Source organism: Opisthocomus hoazin, chromosome 5 (genome assembly GCF_030867145.1).
Source record: "Opisthocomus hoazin isolate bOpiHoa1 chromosome 5, bOpiHoa1.hap1, whole genome shotgun sequence".
NCBI lineage: Eukaryota > Metazoa > Chordata > Aves > Opisthocomiformes > Opisthocomidae > Opisthocomus > Opisthocomus hoazin.
Genome location: NC_134418.1, coordinates 44,827,828 through 44,845,752, shown reverse-complemented (window position 1 = coordinate 44,845,752; position 17,925 = coordinate 44,827,828). Strand labels below are relative to the sequence as shown.

Below are 17,925 nucleotides of genomic sequence, written 5' to 3'. Positions count from 1 at the left end.
CGGCAGGAGGGTTGGACTAGATGACCCACAGAGGTCCCTTCCAACCCCTACTATTCTGTGATTCTGTCATTCTGTGAAGAGCTGTCTCTGAAAAATAGCCACGAGGAAGCCGAAAGCTTCTGGGTAAGAATTAGAGACCCAGGTGACACAGGGAACCTTGTGGTTGGTGTCTACTACAGGCCACCTAATCAAGAGGAGCCCACTGATGAAGCCTTCTTACTCCAGCTCCAGGATGCACCGCGCTCACAGGCTTTCATCCCACTGGGGGACTTCAAACCCCCCAACATCTGCTGGAAAAGCAGCACGGCAAGCTGTAGGCAATCCAGGAGACTCCTGGAGCACATTGAGAATAACTTCTTAAGCCTGGTAATAGACAGCCCTACCAGAGGGGATGCAGTATTGGATCTCTTGGTCACCAATGCAAGTAAGCTAATTGGTGACATCAAGATTGGAGGCAGCCTGGGCTGCAGTGATCATGCACTAGTAGACTCTGCAGTCCTGAGGGATACAGGACAGGTCCTGAGGGATACAGGACAGGTGAACAGTAAAGTCTGGACCCTGAATTTTAAGAAAGCAAGCTTCCAGCTCTTCAAGGAGTTAGTCAACAGGACCCCCTGGAAAACCACCCTCAGGGACACGGGAGCAGAACAGAGTTGACAGATCTCCTTAGAGATCTTCCATAGAGCTCAAGAGCTCTCAATTCCCAGATCTAAGAAATCAGGAAAGGAAGGCAAGAGACTGGCATGGATGAGTGTACAGTCAAGAGGAGGAGTGGTATACAAAGATGGTTAAGACACAAATGCTTTAAACACACAGTCTGAAAATAGCAGTAGAGTCACAATTTAAACTCTCAGTTCCCTTGTTAGTTTGTAAAATACCTGCAGTTATTACAACAGATTTTCCACAGTGAGATCTAGCTGTGCTTTTCTAGTTTGAATTTACCTATTTTTTCTAATGGGAGTAGGCCTAAAACTCTTACAGGACCAGCTTAATCACACTTCTACTGTAACATCATCCAACCATAGCAGCAATGCTCAAAGCAAACCATATTGAAGTGTGGAGAACAGGAGGGTTTTGTAACAGCAATGAAAGAAGCAACTACAGCTAGGTGAAGTTCTCAGAGCACAGGGAATGTGAGGCTGGCAGTGCCGGTCCCACAGAGGCAGGCAGAACATGCAGCAAAGGGAAAGCGGAATCTAGTCACTAGCATCTGGTCTCCATTTTAGTGGTTCTGGCATTTAAATAAGTACAGTTGTATAAATAAAACTTCACTCCAAATGAAAAAGCGCTATTAAGAACACTAAAGAACACTAGCTAAAGTATACTTCAAAACTTCTGAGCAACCTTGTAATGTATTAAAGGCAATGAATATTAGAGCTGTTTGAAAAGTCTCTCCTGCATAGAATTACAAGTGGTTAAACGATGTATGTGAGCACCTCCACCAAAAATTTAAACTGAAACTAGTTTATGCCATTTTCTTTGACGCTTCCCACGGAAGTGAAACCTTACTATGAAACCTGTCTAGCAACATCATAATGGGAGCAAAATTGGTGATTTATAAGGTTAATATACTAGAATATTTAAAAGCTAACTTTGACTTTCTTTTAGACTGTCTCTTGTGAGTTTTAAGGAGATCACTCTTCACATACAATTTCCATCTTACCTGCAAGTACAGTTTGTTATCTTTCGTAATTGCATCCATGAGGTCTTTTTGCAGGGGAGGGTCACCATTTACCCAGAGTCCATTTGCCATATTTGTGTTGAAGCCACAGGTGCTATTTTGTTTTTTGTAAAACAGCACATAAGCAGTGTCCTTTGGAAATCTACTGGTAATTTTCTGGACTGACTGAAATGAGGTAAATGTCACTCTGCTGTCATTGAACAGAAACCATTCTCTTGGCATCTCAGTGTCCAGCTCATTTTCTACAACAGTACAAGGACTATCCTCTCTCAACAACTTATCCTGAGGAGAAACTAAAGAAAGAGCTGTAGACTGGTGGCAGAGTCCTGAAGGGCCTGACCCAGTAACATTTCTAGCATATGAATAATAATGTCCACTTTCAGAGGATACACCAGAATGCACCACCACAGAGCTTAACAAGTAGGGCACCAATTGTGGGCAGGTCACTTCATCAGCACCTGAGGGCTTCAGTTTTTTAGCAAGATTTTCTCCAATATCAGAAATCTCAACACCAACAGACCAACCTCCTGAAACTACAGCTAGAGGGGATGTTGATTTTTTGACTGGCAGTTCCAAAACCAGTGGCAGAGATACATTGTCCAAGATTTTGCGCCTTATATGACACTTTGGATCATACGAAAATCTCAAAAGAGTGAGAATGAGGTATTCTGGTTCCTCAATGATTTGCATAGTTTTCTCAGCATTCTGTAGAGAGGCACACTTCTCACAATAATACTTATTGTCTCCACTGAGGATCTCGGGTGCCAGAAAATAATTCAGTAAGTCTGTAACTGACAGGGTGTTATTACCTACTAGCCTCTGAGACAAGTCCCTATTATCTTGAACTTTGCTAAGTTCAGAGTTTGTAGTATTTTCAGAGTTTGGCTCAGTAGAAAAATCTTTTACGGTTCCTTCATTCATTATGGTGTCACATCCACCATTTACTTCCAAATTACTGAGAGGTGTTTCTCCAGCAGAACTAGCTGCTAAAGCATTAGTCTGCACCACGTAGTCGTCTTTCACTTCAGAATCTTCCATACTTTTTGGGCCAACATTCTCCAAGGAAGTTGGGGGACAGAAAGCCAGAGAGAGATCTGTGAAAGCTTCTTCCTTTTGAGACATACTTTTGCAGTTCAAACAGCATATAGTAGTCTTCAATTTTCCTCCAAACATCTTCTCTATCAGAGTTTTTTCTTCACTTCCCATACATGGTGCTTCAGCAAATACCTGTGCTTTACAGACCGCCTCTTGTGTCTGGGACTCTGCATTCATTACACTTTCAGAAGTCTTCGCTAAAGACAATGCTTTCAAGGTTCTCTCTTCTTCATGCAGCCTGAGGACAAAGAAAAATACATGCAGGTAGCTGTGCTGCTTTTCGGACAAATACTGCTGCATCACTTCATCTATATTTTTCAGTATAACTGGAAAAAAAGTCTGGTTAAGCAGCTAGAAGTGTCTTACATTGAAACAGCTATTTGTTATTTTTCATATAAGCAAGCTGAACCATACCGGTCAGTACAATCCAAAACAGCGTACGAGAGAAGCACAAATACATTTAATGTGGGTTTCATTATATATAACAGAAGACAATTGATATACTAAGAGAACTGGCAAGCATCAGAAAAAACCCAACAAACAATATTTCTATTGTTTACCATTACATTATATTAATAAATCATTTCTCCAGTTGATTGGTTCTGTATGTCAGATTTTTTAAGAGAAGTAGCAGCTATTTATATAGCACCAAACTACTTCCAAAGAAAAGAAAAGGTCAGGATATTGCAGCCAAGAAAGTTAAGAAACTACAGCAAGAAAAACCAAAACCAAAAAAAGAAACCCAAGATGGAGGTGGTGGGAAGGACACTATTTCGCTAATGAAATAAACTTCTCCAGCAGTGCAATGTGTCATAAAGTAATATCGCTTAAGCCACATCTCAGGAAGCCAAAATTAGAGGGCTACTAATAAATTTAGGTATTTTTGGTTTATCTGTGCCAGTTAATTTGCTTATTAAACTGGTTATAAATGCGTGTACATCTCTTCATGACTTATCTGACTTCTATGAAAGATAGCTGTCTCCACCAACATGAAATTCCAGATGCATGACTAAACTGCTTTCAGCAAACACATTAATTTTACAGCGGAATCATGACTAACATAACACCCAAGTTTATATTTGTGAAAACGGAACATTACTACCACTATAACCTGCTTTAAATGATGTGGATACAAGCAGGTATCCAGACTTTACCATAGATTAAATCCATGAAGAAAAGTGTTTCATAGACCATACAGAAAACCAGAGACAGTCAGGAATGAGGCCCAAAATTCCTGGTCCCCATTCATACAGTGGAACTGTCACATGACTGCTCTTAAGAGTTCCACATGATGTGGTAAGACTGTAGATTCATTCCCATTAATGGCACAACAACTGTACCTGTCTAGCAGGAATCTGAGATATTCTGAGCAATCCTGCTGGGATCGAGGGGTGAACCATGGTGGTCTGGAAGCCTCAAAGAAAATTCTAGGAGCATATGCCTCCCTCTGCGTAAAAGAGGGACACACAAGGTTACATAAGAAATACTTAAAATTGGTTATATTATTTTGATATTGACTGCTGCACTTTGGACTACATTATTCTAGAGGAACACACGGTACATGTAAATGTTTAAAACCACTTAATCATAGGAAGAGAGAGCCATTAATTTTGCAGTAATCACCTCTAGTACAAAGATAAAAGTAGTGGATCCTGCAGGCAAATATTAAATGTGTAGTGGCTGTAAACCAGATGTTATGCATAATAGCAGTTACAGACCTTGCCGGCAAGCTTAAAAAAACACAATGTTTTCTTTCTTCAGAATAATATCAGTATTTCATAAGTACCAATTTATTTTTAAGGTGATCCAGCCTCACCCCCTTCAAGTTCATTGTTATTAATCAAAAAGGACCAAAGTGTCTTCTGTCTTTCTAGCACTAGCTAAATACTCTGAACATTTAATAAGTTCACTTTAAAATTTTAACTACAATAAAACTTAGTATAAAAATCACTGCAGAAAAATCACATTTTATCCTACAAAGTTACATAAAGTCAGCTTGTATATCATGTTAGTTATTCGGATTTTTTCATTTTCTCTTCTCAAAAAAACCTGTTACTGCCCATTTATAAAAACAATACAATGCCAAGATCTTGCACTTACGAAATATAGATTTCTCTAAGTCTATCCACACCATTTGAACGTTTGGAGGCAGAGTCATTTCCCCAAAAATCTACCATATATGCATTTTTAATATACTCAGGAGGACTCCCATGGCATCATGTTTGTTCCTAAGTTTTGGTATACAGATCTAGGCTTAAAAACAGCAAATGAAATAAACTGACCTACCTGGGTATGGGCCAAAAATGCAAAAAGATGCTGTAGTTTTCTCATTAGTGAATTATACCCATTTAGATTCAGAGATAAAACATGTCTTCTGAAACTGAAAAAAAACAAACCCAATAGACATTAGTCTCCTTGCTAGAGTTCTAACAACAATGCAGTTATCATTCCAGCTCAGATAATTACTTCTATTTGAAAGACAGCAAAACATGCAACACTTCAATACCTGAATTCCGCTCTAGGGCAGATGCAAAACTACTGTACAGTAGAAAGTAACACGGCAAAAAAACTATTTCTTTAAACACTTAAATGTGTAAGAATAGGCTATAGACAGACAACATTTTTTCTCAATAGCTTCTGGATTATAACAAAAGCATCACCATAAACTTTTACAATACTGAAGGGAGCAAGGGCAGTGAGGACAAATGGACTGTCTTTTGACACTGGACAGAAGGATCAGGACTTTTAACAGATAAAGTTGCAGTTCCACAGAGCTGGACTTAAACAAAGCAATCGGTAACTGAGTGCAAAGAAACCCACTCAGCTCTAGGAAGCTGAGAGACCCAAGCACATGCTAATATTCTGTGAAGAGCAAGAATGCAACAACTGCAATGGTTAATTTGCAATGAAAAGAGCTGTTAAAAAGGACTTACTCTGTAGCCATAAAAAGTGCCTGAATAACACTGTTCATGTAGCAAGTATTTCCTAGATTAATTAGGCCTGTCTTCCCAGTTTCAGATTTTCCAGGTAGCCTAGATAAACAAGATGGCAAAGAACTGGATTGAGAAGTCCAGGCACTCTGACTGAGAATCAGCTTAATCTTCTCTTCAGTGGGTTTGGGCATATCCTACGAAAGAAACATTTAACATACTTAATAGGTTTTCGTATTTGTTTTTATAGTAGGTCCTGCCACTCGGCAGTCTTATATCTTCATTTGCTCCCATATTCTCCTTCTGGGTCTTGCTACCCAGATAGCATAGAAGATACATCCCTTCCCCCCCCGCCCTCTTCTTCAAAGCTTTCTTTAATCAACTCTCAAACTGCAGGCATAAGGGGCTGGTGGTCACCTTTGACCTCCATATTCACAGACCCTTTGTGCCACCAAAAACTACCTCTCAAATTTCAAGCTTCAATATACCCAGAAAGTATCCTCTATTCTGCTAGAAATGCATTCCTGCTCTGTCAAATCAAAATGAAAGAATGAAAGAATAAAGTCCAGAATACTTGGAATTAAATTGATAGTGGCTTTTTAAGCATCAAAACATTTAACTGCAATACTACTGCTATAAAATTAGGCAGTAACACCCAAGTGGGCATTCGTGCAGGTTTTTTTTTTTGTTTTCAATTTTATTTTATTTATTTTGGAGTGTTGTTGTTTTTTAAATTTATAACTGCACTGTGCACTTAAATATTTATCTAAACAAGCAGAATTTTGCTTTGAAACAGCATAGGCCAGCATCCTTTACCCACAGTCATGCAATACTAACTGCAGTACTAAGATGTGGTGCTTAATAACAGTGTTTTACAGCTAGCCAAAGATTAACACCATGATAAGTACTCCTCAAAACCTACTTCTCTTCAATACTATCAGTGCTCTGAACTTACAGAGTTACAGTTTCTAGCTTGGGTTGAAATGAAATGCCTAGAATAAACCTCACAAAAGTAGATTAATAGTTATATGAGCCTTAAGGAATTAGATGGTACTTGTAATGAAGGATCTCATTTCAAGCTTTTCTTAAAGCCTGCTATAATCACATCATGGACACTCAGGACAATTTTTCCAGCACATTCCAAACACCTTTAGAACTGACATTAGATTATGTGGTTAGCTCTTTTCTCCTAGAAGAATTTTTAAAGAATCTAGATCTATGGGATTACAGCTTTCATATTTGGGAAGACAAAAACATTCCACCATCTTAACATTCCTAATATACCTTAACAGCTTCGAGAATTGGTTCATAGAGCTCTGGAAATCCTGAATAATGATACATCATACAGTGTATCAATTCAGTGAACTGCATCAAAAAGGCTGTGCTGGAAGGTAAGCCATCTCTTTTGAAGGAGTGAACCAAACTGACCACATGTGGGACAATCTGAATGGGAAAAATAAACAAAAAATGGTGTTAATTGCATTTTTCCAAGTTTTTTGTTCTACAAAAAAACTTTACTGTTTTACACATGCCAAATGACAGGGGACCTTTTGTTCTTAAATTAGTTGAGAAACAATGACTAAACAATGACTAAAAAAACATGCATTATTCTTTACCCATGACAGTTTTCAAACAGCACAATTAATTATTCAATGCTCTCTTTACCTCACATATCAAGTTTTGGAACTTTATCAACTTAGAAAATGCATGTTAAGATTTTAAACGGTCAAGTGTCCAAAGTACTCATCTTAATAACGATATGAACAGCAAATATTTCACTTTTCTGCCACCACTAACAGTGCAGTATCCTGTGCTAATTTCAATTAAACAAACCTCTCAATTTTCCTTAGAAAGAATCTAATGCTTGGGACCTGAAGCCAATCAATACAATTTCAATTTAAAAAACGGACACTGGTTCACAGCTCCACCTAGTGAGAGAGTTAGCTCCAGTAAATTAATGTCTCAGTAATTTACTGTGTATTAAAAAATGCTTACCACAGATACAGTAATCTATTTGAGGATTAGTTCAGATTCAGCACTATTTTAAATTGGGTATAAATTAGAAATGTTTACTCCACCTCCTTCCTCTAGATCAGTGCAGCTCTGTCTGTATTTTTAAATGTATGGGACTTTTTTTATACTAATCTTAAAACATCAAGTAGAATATTGTTTCAATGCAGTCCCAAAGAGTAGAGACTTCTCACTGTGAATCAAAATATTTTAGACACCTCTGTCTGCTTCCAAGTGATTAAAATGGATTAACTGTGAAAGAAACGGATGGAATAATTTCTCTCTATGAACTACCTTACAAATTGTCTGTTAGTAAAGACATGCAATAAAGAACAGAAAATATACAAGTACCATAATTTTAGGAAAGTATACCCATTACAAGAATTAATATACTTCAAAATCCTTTCAAGTAAAAGGGGCTAGGTGCAAAATACTCATTTGCCACTTCTTCAAGTATCAGTTTGTTCTGTAAGTATAAGGAATATTTTTGCATCTTGGAGAAACAAACCCTACTCTTATGGTAAGACATCCACCATTTAAAAACAAAACCACCAAGATTAAGTGTTCAATGTACTACAGAGTCAATAGTGAAAGCTGTGATAATAAAATTCCTTCTTTCACTTTATAAATGTGGGTACATAGCAATGAATAAGTAACTACTGAGCTCCAATAATGAGATTTGTATGAAGTAGATTTGATATGATAATTTTGCACAGACAAAGCACTTGGGAAGAACAGAAAAAGTACGGTTTCTCAGCTCTCTCAAATCGAAAATCAAATTCTTACTTACAGCATGCTGCATAATACTGAAAGTTACACTTTGAATACATACAGAAGCATAATTTCTGGCTTGAAGTTGAATTAAATTTGGTACATCGGTAGATTTTAGGATTCCATAGCACACATCATGATAAGTTCTACATCAGAAGTGCAAGACTGTTTTTGCTCCATAAAAAACCCCAAGTCATTTATGCTAACAAAGCTCAAGCATGCAGAAGGGGAATGTTAACTCAGGTGCACTGCAGAATAAATTCATTTATATTTATCAAATGTGCATTTAACATTCAGACTATTTATTATTAAAAAAGTAAACAAGTAGTTTAGTTGCAGGAAAATGTGATAGGATACTAAATGACAGCAGTAGCTCAAAAGATGATAGCGAGGAAGGTTGTTTAAGATAGAGGGAAAATGGTCACTATGACGTTGTGAAGACATGTTTATGCAGCACTGCATGCAGCCTATGGCAGAAATTTTCCTTGTTAAAGCAAACGGCCTATTTCTGGAATAAGTCTTCTCATATTTTACATTTTTCTCATGAATGTTTTGTCTCTCAGGAACACAGAAGAAAAGCAAAACAGTAAATATATGAAATATTTACATTTTGAGCATATTCAAGGCTACTTGGCTTTTTCATTTGCAAGTGAAATTTCTATCCTAGGTCAAGATTAGGGCAGCAGAGGGAGGAGAGGGAAACTTCTGAATTCAAGCATTAAAAAACAGTGTAACCGGCATAAGGCAATTACCCTGACATTAATCAAATGGTTTGTGACCCCTCTGGGCCTAAGAGCCTTGGGGACAGCTTAGAGAAATAGTGTGCCAGGCTATTACTATGGTTAAGTCTGAAAGACCCATATTTCACTTTAAGCTAACCACTGAGCATGAGAACAGGGAAGGCACTATACATCTTGCTGTACTCATACAGTCATCGTCATAGCCTAGTATCCACCACTTCAACTGGTGAACTGCATTTTGAAGAGCGGCCATTAAAAGCCATATGCTTGAGTTTGTCCATATGTACTTAGAAACATAGACAGCATAGCTTTCTTGAAGTGGTCTCATGCACCGACCCAGGGTGACGAGGTTATATATAGCAGATAACTGGTTATCTGATTTCCACAAATAGCTGTGCTTGAAAGTCTACTTGCAAATCAACTTTATGAGTAGACTTCATACCACATAAAATGGATTTCCAGAAGTATATGGTCAAAGATAGAATGCAGTGCCCAGATACTACTGCCAGAAATATGTACATACCAGGAAGAACAACGCTGGTTTCCCATTACAGATTAAGTGGTTGAACCTGGAAGTTACAAAGCCTAGTGGTCTGTGAACCAAAGAAATCTGACTGTGGAACCATGAAACAAAGAGGAAATCCAAGCACATCAGTTCTATTACTCTGTATATTCACTTTAGAAATCACATGTGAATGACATTCCAAAGAATTGAAAATCATTTATTTAGTAACTTACCAAATGAAAAGCTTCTGGAGAATGCTGAAAACTAAGTAACATGTGGGAAAGGACAGCAAGGGCACCAGGCCTCACTAGAGGAAACCAAAGTCGATTAAAGACCTAAAAAAACCCACATTCATTTCAGTAAATCTAGAAAGGTAAATTTCAGTAAAAATGTAAACAGATCTCCAAATCCACAACCATTTGAAACAGACAGAACCATTACATGCAACTGAAAGCTGTAGGTACATTTACATCACCTGTTGCAATACAAAAGATGCTAAGTAATTGCGTAGCTGTTACAAATTCCTTTCCCTCTCCTTCAATTTTGAATGTTCTTTTCCAACATACCAATTCAATCTTAAGCAGAGTGACATCAATGAGGATGGTAAATTTCTGGACTGCAGCCAGTCCTTTCAGCAGTGCAATCACCCATGTTTCCACATGCTGAGCCAGAGGCCAGGACAACCAGTCAATCATTCTGAAAGATTAATGAAAAATAAAAAAATGAAACAAAACAACTAATCTGCCACTTCTTTTAACCTCAACAAAAAATCTCTATATATTACCCAACTAGTTACATACTTACACAGAGACTCACAAGAAGTGATGCAAGAGCATTAGGCAAGTAGTAAAATGGTTTTGATTGTATCTCAAGTCACTTAACTCTGTAATTGATAATCACCTATTTAATACGTTAAAAGTAAACACACATCCCCCAAAATACATAAGCATATAAAATTAAATATTATGTATATTATTTTTACTTGTTATTCAAGAATATGAACCCTGGTTTTATAGACATTAAGCTAGCATTTTTATTTTGTGGCAAAAAAGCTTACTGAAGGTGAAGAAGTGCCTGTACCTGGGAACCTCCTCTCCTACACCTTTCACTCAAAACCAGACCAAAACCAACTATTAATTTTAAATTTTAAAAGGAAGCCTCTTCAGCTTAGAAGTACATTCCTGGAAGTCAACAAAAATACTCTCAGTTAAAAAGGTAAAATCTAGTAATTTTAAATACATTGCAACAGGTGTCTTATAATAGCTACCAGGATCTTACAACAGCTATCAACAGCCTGGGGTCCTCATGCGCCCCTGAAGGAAGAACTTAACTACAGCTAGGAAAAAAGACAAGTGAAGGGACATTAGAAGGGACATTATCGGTGCCTAGAAAATACAGTGAAATATCAGCAATGGAAAATAGGGGTGCTTCACCCTTCTAAATTAGCAGACAATTCACAGTGATACTTCAGACAGACAGGCAGATTAGTTGAAGCAATTCTAAGACACATGATATCGTGAGGCAGTACCAGCTAAAACAAGAAATTCAAGCTTTGTTCTTCTGAGATTCTGCTTGGCAATATGCTGGATCTTCTTTAATTGCCTACAAGATCCCATTCTTCAAACCAGATGAGGCACCACTAATTATGCGGAAGGAGAAAATTTTCACCATGAGGGTGGTCAGACATTGACACAAGTTATACAGCAAGGCCAAGGCATCTCCATCCTTGCAGCAAGCTCTTAACTCAACTGGAGAAGGCCCTGAGTAAGAAGGTCGGACTTTGAAGCTGGCCCTGCTTTGAGCATGGTTGGACCAGATGACTTCCAAAGGCTCCACTCAGTCTATTTAATGCTATGATTCTATTCTATAATTCAGTGAAAATAGAAAAGTTTGAAGTATATTTCTTTACTTACTTTCTGAAAAAGCTCCTCAAAGATTAATTGGCTAAATTCTAGCAGAGCTGAACAGGTTATGTGTAACCAGTCTAATGAACAGTCACTACGACTACAAATGAGCATATTAGTGATTATCAATCTGAAACAAAACTATCAGCGCCGGTGTTACTCCTGGAGATTAAAAGAGCTCCCAGCAGACTGAAATCAGGGTTTCAGTCCTCCAATTCCAAACTAAAAAGAAAACCATAGTTTTCAGTAACACCAGACATGCATTCTGGGCATGTTGTATTACCATAAAGAACCTAAAATTTACATAAAATTCGTAATTTGGATCTGAAAAATGTATAATACACACATTCTAGAATCTATGTATCTTAGAATTACGTATTACATGTACATATAACATTCAAATAATTCTCTAAAATAAGGAAACATTAGGACCGCCTTTTTAACAATCAACCATAGATCTTACTGGGCTTCTTCCATGTTGCTACAAAAAAAAAAATTGGGAAAAAACATGGCAAGATCATAATAATTGCTCTGAATTTACACAAAGCTCTTCTTTCCTCAAGATGTTAAATGTTAAATGCAAACATATTTATTCTGAGCACCCTTTCCATATACTTTCTAAAATGTTGAATCAAAAAAGTGGGCCAAAACTGCTTTTGCTTGCAAAGAATTAACCTTATCCTAAAAATACGCCCCAAACCCCACAGTCCTATTGTCTTCAAAGCTCCCCCCCCCCCCCCAAGCAGGCTTGGCATTTTTCAGCAGTGGCACAAACACCTGCACAGTTCTTTTCAGCCCAATTACAATGTATTTGGTTTTCTTAACGAACTTCTCAGACAAGTAAAGAGTATTCTGCAGAGCCCTACATTAGAACCACTGTTCCAAAATGTCCGATTACTATCTTTGTACTGTGTGCACCATCAACTACACTGATTCATAAACTCCCAACAAAAGCAGTGCTTTTGGGTGGGAGCTGGGGCTCCCCATGTTCCATTCCATCGCTCTGGTTATGCGATGGGGCATCCTGTCTCATGTCTAGTCAGTGTAATTAACAACTAAACTATTCAACATTGTTACTAATAGGGCAATGGCTATCATTTCAGTATCATTAACCTTGTAAAGAGAAGCCTCATTCTCTGTATAACATCCAGACAGAATTCCCATCCTTAAAATCTGTTTCTGCTCTTAAAAGCAGTCTCACTGCTCTTAAGAGCATAAACTAAAGCCAGAAGAACAAACAGAAGTAAACTTACAGACATGGCTGACACTGTCCTAAAAAGTATCAAGTCTGAGATCCTGTAGGTGAAGATTAGACATTTTGGTTACTAAATCCTCTCCGCATTGTGTTTACTTGGCTCCTGCTCTGTTGCAATCAGTGACTGCATTTTTAATACAAAGGCAGATATTAACATGGGACACGATGGTCACAAACGAAAACGTAGAGGATGCTTTTTCTGTTTGGCCAGATTAAGAGAACCTTAAAGGCTCAAGAAGACCTTCTGCCTCATGTCACCCTAAAATGAGCAGGTCTGCTATCCATATATGTGCCTAACAAGGATAGTATTTCTGATATCTCTGGATAATCTGACAGCTCAGGTGCAAATCCCTCAGATTAGAAAATAACCAAAACAACAACAGAAGATCCACAGACTACCAAGCATGTCCCCCAAAAATTGAACACCTTTTGACAGTATTTTACATTTTTATCAACAGGGCAAAGGGTCTGTCATGTTTCGAGTTTTTCTTAGCAAAATTTTCAGTCTTAACAAAGATATCTGAAGTGCAAACAAGCATTACACTTGTCAGGATACTGAGTATAGGCAGTCAGCTTCCTCTGAGACCTCTGAAATAGACCTTTAAAGTAGTCATACATCCCAGAAGAGATTCAACAATTCTCTGTTTCTCCTCACTGATGCTTTAGGTAAGGTTTCACGAGACAGCTGAGCCATTTAATAACAGCTCAACAATGCCACAAACCAAGCAACCTTTCTTATATGAACCTGTGCCTAATATAACCCCCCACTGAACAGGTTCAATTTATTAACCTTCTAATTACAGAGTATTTACTAATCTGTGTTCAACTTTAGACAGGCTCTGCAGTGTCATGAAAGTTATCCTTATGCAATGAGCAACAAGGTCTCTAATTTGCAGTCACCAAAGCTCTGCTGACTCTCATCAGGAGACCTTGTGCCTGGAGTTCTGCAACTCCTGGGAACAATGCAAGCCTGATGACAACATTGTCATCTGCTACTCCAGACATTCCAGCTGCATTATCCTCTTTACAATTACTCCTCTAAGCCAAAACAGAGTAATTACTGCAAAGGGTTGCCAGAGGTAGGAAAAGAAACTGGATACAGTGTTGACATGAGAGTATCTACAAACAAAAATAACAAGCGGTGCTAAAAAGATAGTTTCATAGAACCAAACTAGAGGTTCTTAAAACCAAGCGTTACTTCAAAGAATGAACAAGCTTGCACTGCCCTTTCAAAAACATGAGGAAAAAATCCACCACACAGCCCGTGTTAAGGAAGAGCACTTATTTGATAATAACACCTCCTATTATACACAAAGATCGGCACTGCATTACTTCTGTAATTAAAGGCCTACAGAGAAACCACTCTAAAGCTACAATTACACGATCACATTGTGTGGAAGCAGGTAATACAACATAAATGTTAAAATTACACTAATGTGAAAATTAATCACCAGCACATTACCACCAAATTATTAACATGCACAAATCCTTCCAAATTTCCCAGCTTTCAATCTTGGACTGGGCACACAGTTAAAATCTGTTCAGTAGAGCAGATTCTTTTAAAGTCCCTAAACAATGTGTCTTACCCCAAATTACAATATTAATGCTGCTTATTCTCAATTATCTTTTCAAATGAAATATGGCTTCTCAATTTAATGTAATGTTTTCAGTGTGAAAAACCCTCAGTATTTCACCGAGACATGCAAGTGCTTGACTACATGTGTTTACGTATTACACTACACTCAAATGGATGTAGTTAAAAAATACAGCAGACATTAAATTCTTTTAATCAAAACCCTTTTAAAAAGTTTTTTTTTTAAACAGTACAAATTTGTAACAGCCTCCTGTTTAACTGCTTTACTCATTTCTCTATCCTTCAGTTCTCAATAACAGCTTCTTCCATAGGCTTTAAAAAAAATAATTCAAAGAACTTCAAGAAAGTCTTGATCTTTCTCCCACCTTCATCTTTCTGCATCACTATTATTCACTTCTGTGAAGATGCTAATCAAGATTGTAAACTAGGTAACAGTCTGTTAACAGTGCTACTAATCTCAATGTTTACTCACGTTTAGATTACTGACAAAAAGCACAATATACAATGGTTTTTACATCATGCCTATTCTTCTGTTGTTCAAAGAACATCCAAAAAACCTCTGGAGGCTTCAGTGAAGATGGAAATAGAGACTGTCCCCTGTGAATCCTCCTAAAAAGTCATGAAGATATACAAGCAGAAGAAAACCCTCAAAACTAAGCAGTAAAACTCATCTCTAACCATCTCCTCTCTTCAGAGGAGGAGATGATGGGTAAAACAATCACGTGAGAGCACCACTCTGCTTCTCGGAAAAGCAGAAAGGTTGATCTTCTGAAAACAATGCCTTGTTTCTCAGCTTGATTGTAAACCCCATGAATTTTCCTATTTATGCCATCTCCCATAAGGTGGGAGATCTAAACATAAGATGTCTTCTAAAAGGAACACAGCTGGCTTCCTCTTGGTTTCTTTTTAACCCTCTTTTTTAGCCACTCTAGCAAAGCATGGGAAAGAAGACACATTAGCCATAAAGGCAGCAACCTTAAACTGAAAACACTAACATCCACAGCATCATAAATATATACTACCTTAAGATGCTGAACAGGGTAACTTAGAACATCATTTCAGAAGTGGGAGTTTTTTGATGGTTTTTGCTTGTTTACTTTTTAATGGAACTCAAGTGACAAACAACTTAAAAAAAGCAAGAGTAAGAAAGACATCTTTTCCCCCCCTTTACAATGAAATACAGTACCTGCACAGAGCTTGAGTCATACTTGCATCTTTCACATTTGGATCTGTAGTAAGGCTCCTGATGAGTACTGTAATCATCTGTAATGGTATGTGCTGCACAAGACTTGCCAGTGCAACAGAAGGTTCAAATGAAGTATCTGTAATAGTCGAACAGGACATTATGTAAGAAACTAAAAAGAAAACCCCAGAGAAAAAAATATGCTTTAACTTATCGCCTAAAACTATAATTGTAAACTTCTGAGACAATGAGTCTACCCTACAGCTAACATTCTACCACCCCAAACCAAAACAAAATTAAAAGTTTCAGTGGATGAAGGACAATGAATGAAGCTGAATTACAAACTCCTTTTTTTTATCTGCTATCCATACAAGAAAGTGACAATCTGCCAACTTCCTCTTCCAGCCTCAATGGAACTGAGAAGCAGTTTGGTTTTTTTTTTTTTTTTTAAAAAGTAGTACCACACAATTGCTTGTTGTACTTTATGTTAAGCCTAGGGATCCAACGCAGCTGGTATTTCCCATGTCCTGTCCCAAAAACTGTCTGCCACCCATACCAGTTATGGCAAAATATGATGTTATAATGTTAAGTTTCCCAGGCACCTCAACAGCAAAGGCACTTCCCACTGAGAGCTAATACAGTACTTGATAGATTTGTGAGGTCAGAAAGGACCTATTTACAACCCATCGACATCACTTAGGCAGTGAATCCTTCCTACGATACTCGAGTTTTAGATATGCCTTATGTACACCCTGGTTTTGTAGACTAAACAGTTCCACAAGAGGTATCGCTCTGAAGGGAGCAAGGAGGAAGAGCAGCTTTTGATACCGATAGCTTCAGTTTTTCCTAGTGGGACACCCAAAACTCTGTTCCCACGTATCATTTAAAGCACTGCAACAGCAATTTTTCCAAAAACCATGCAGAGCAAGTGCTAAACAAGTGCTCTACTTTTTTGTGTGCGTGAATTAAAAAGAACGGCTTTGCTCTCTTGACAGCCAGAAACTTGCATTTTAGCACCTGGCTGAGAAAGCAACAGTTCAAAGGCACCGTCTGCAAAGCGACCGACGCCAGCGGTAGGGCCACCGATGCCAGCGACAGGACTTTTCCCTCCCGCTGGCAAATCCGCCGCTCTCCCCCCAGTTATTCCACGCCCCTCCCGCCAGGCCTCCGGCCCCCAGCCGCGCTCACCGGCGGCGGATATGACGGCGAAGAGCTCCTGCAGGGAGGGCAGCAGGGTGTCGGGCTCGGCCTTCCAGATGTTCCGCAGCAGCCCGCTGACCTGGGTCACCTGCGAGACGTAGAGGCGCAGCTCGGCCTCCCGGCTGCCCTGGCTCTGGAAGTGGGCGATGCTGCGCACCAGCTGCTGGCAGAAGGCGAGGGAGAGCTTCCTGCCGCGGGGCAGGCACTGCGGGAAGTCGCCCAGCAGCTGGCAGAGGCGGGCGCAGAGTGGCGGCGCCGGCCGCTCGCACACCAGCCGCAGAGCCTCCACCTGCAGCAGCTCGAAGAGCTCCAGCACCGAGGGACAGCTCATGATGAGGCGCAGCCCAGCCTGGATGTAGTCGAGGATGGCGGGGTCGCGGCTGCTCAGCTCGCCGTAGCCGCGCTGCAGGAGGCCCAGGACGAGCCCGCGGTTGAAGAAGGCCTCGAACTCGGCGCGGTGGTAGCGGCCGTAGGCCTCCAGCACCTGCCGCCCCACCTGCCGCTGGAAGGGGTCCGGGCCCTGCAGTACCAGCCGGGTGCTGAGGGCGAACATGGCGCGGCACTGCGCCTGGCTCAGCGGCGTCTCCGCCGACTCCACCACCCGCCGCACGATCACCCGCTTCAGCGGCAGCGGGTGCGACGAGCTCACCAGCCCCTCCAGGATCTTGTCCATGGCGGGCGCACCGGGCGCATCGGCCGAGCGGCGGCGGCGGCGGGCTGGCCCAGGCCTCGGCGGAGGCCGCCGCCGCCGCCTCGCCGCGGCCCTCCCCCCGCCCCGCCGCGCTATGCCGCCCCTGCGGCGGCGGCCGCCGCTCCCCGCCCCCCCCGCCCGCCCCTCGCCCGGGCGGCGGCGGCCCCGGTCCCCCGCCCCCGGCTAAGGCAGCGCCGCGGCCCTAGGGGCGACCGCCTAACGCTCCCCCGCCGACCCGGAAGCGGAGAGACGCAAACAGGAAGTCGGGCCGCCGGGCCGGGCGGCCAATGCGCATGCGCCAGCCGGCCGCGGCATGCCTGCCCCCTCTCTGCGGTGCCGGCCAATGGGGAGCGAGGGCGGGGCGGC

The 17,925-nt window shown here is 40.3% G+C and overlaps 1 protein-coding gene across 2 annotated transcripts in view; it reads right to left on the bottom strand.

The window, feature by feature from the left end:
* The window catches only part of USP38 (ubiquitin specific peptidase 38), a 32,637-nt gene extending 15,024 nt beyond the window's left edge, over positions 1–17,613 (bottom strand). The window contains exons 1-9 of one of the 2 annotated variants that reach the window (XM_075421035.1): positions 16,857–17,613; positions 15,672–15,807; positions 10,299–10,428; positions 9,966–10,067; positions 6,991–7,149; positions 5,710–5,903; positions 5,063–5,156; positions 4,117–4,223; positions 1,664–3,014 (exon numbers count right to left, since the gene is read on the bottom strand). In XM_075421035.1, the coding sequence (XP_075277150.1) occupies positions 1,664–3,014; positions 4,117–4,223; positions 5,063–5,156; positions 5,710–5,903; positions 6,991–7,149; positions 9,966–10,067; positions 10,299–10,428; positions 15,672–15,807; positions 16,857–17,541 (2,958 nt within the window). In that variant the 5' untranslated portion in view covers positions 17,542–17,613. Of the gene's footprint in view, positions 1–1,663; positions 3,015–4,116; positions 4,224–5,062; positions 5,157–5,709; positions 5,904–6,990; positions 7,150–9,965; positions 10,068–10,298; positions 10,429–15,671; positions 15,808–16,856 lie in introns of those variants that run through there. The other variant, XM_075421036.1, reaches the window with a different exon arrangement.
* Between the last annotated feature and the right edge of the window lie 312 nt (positions 17,614–17,925).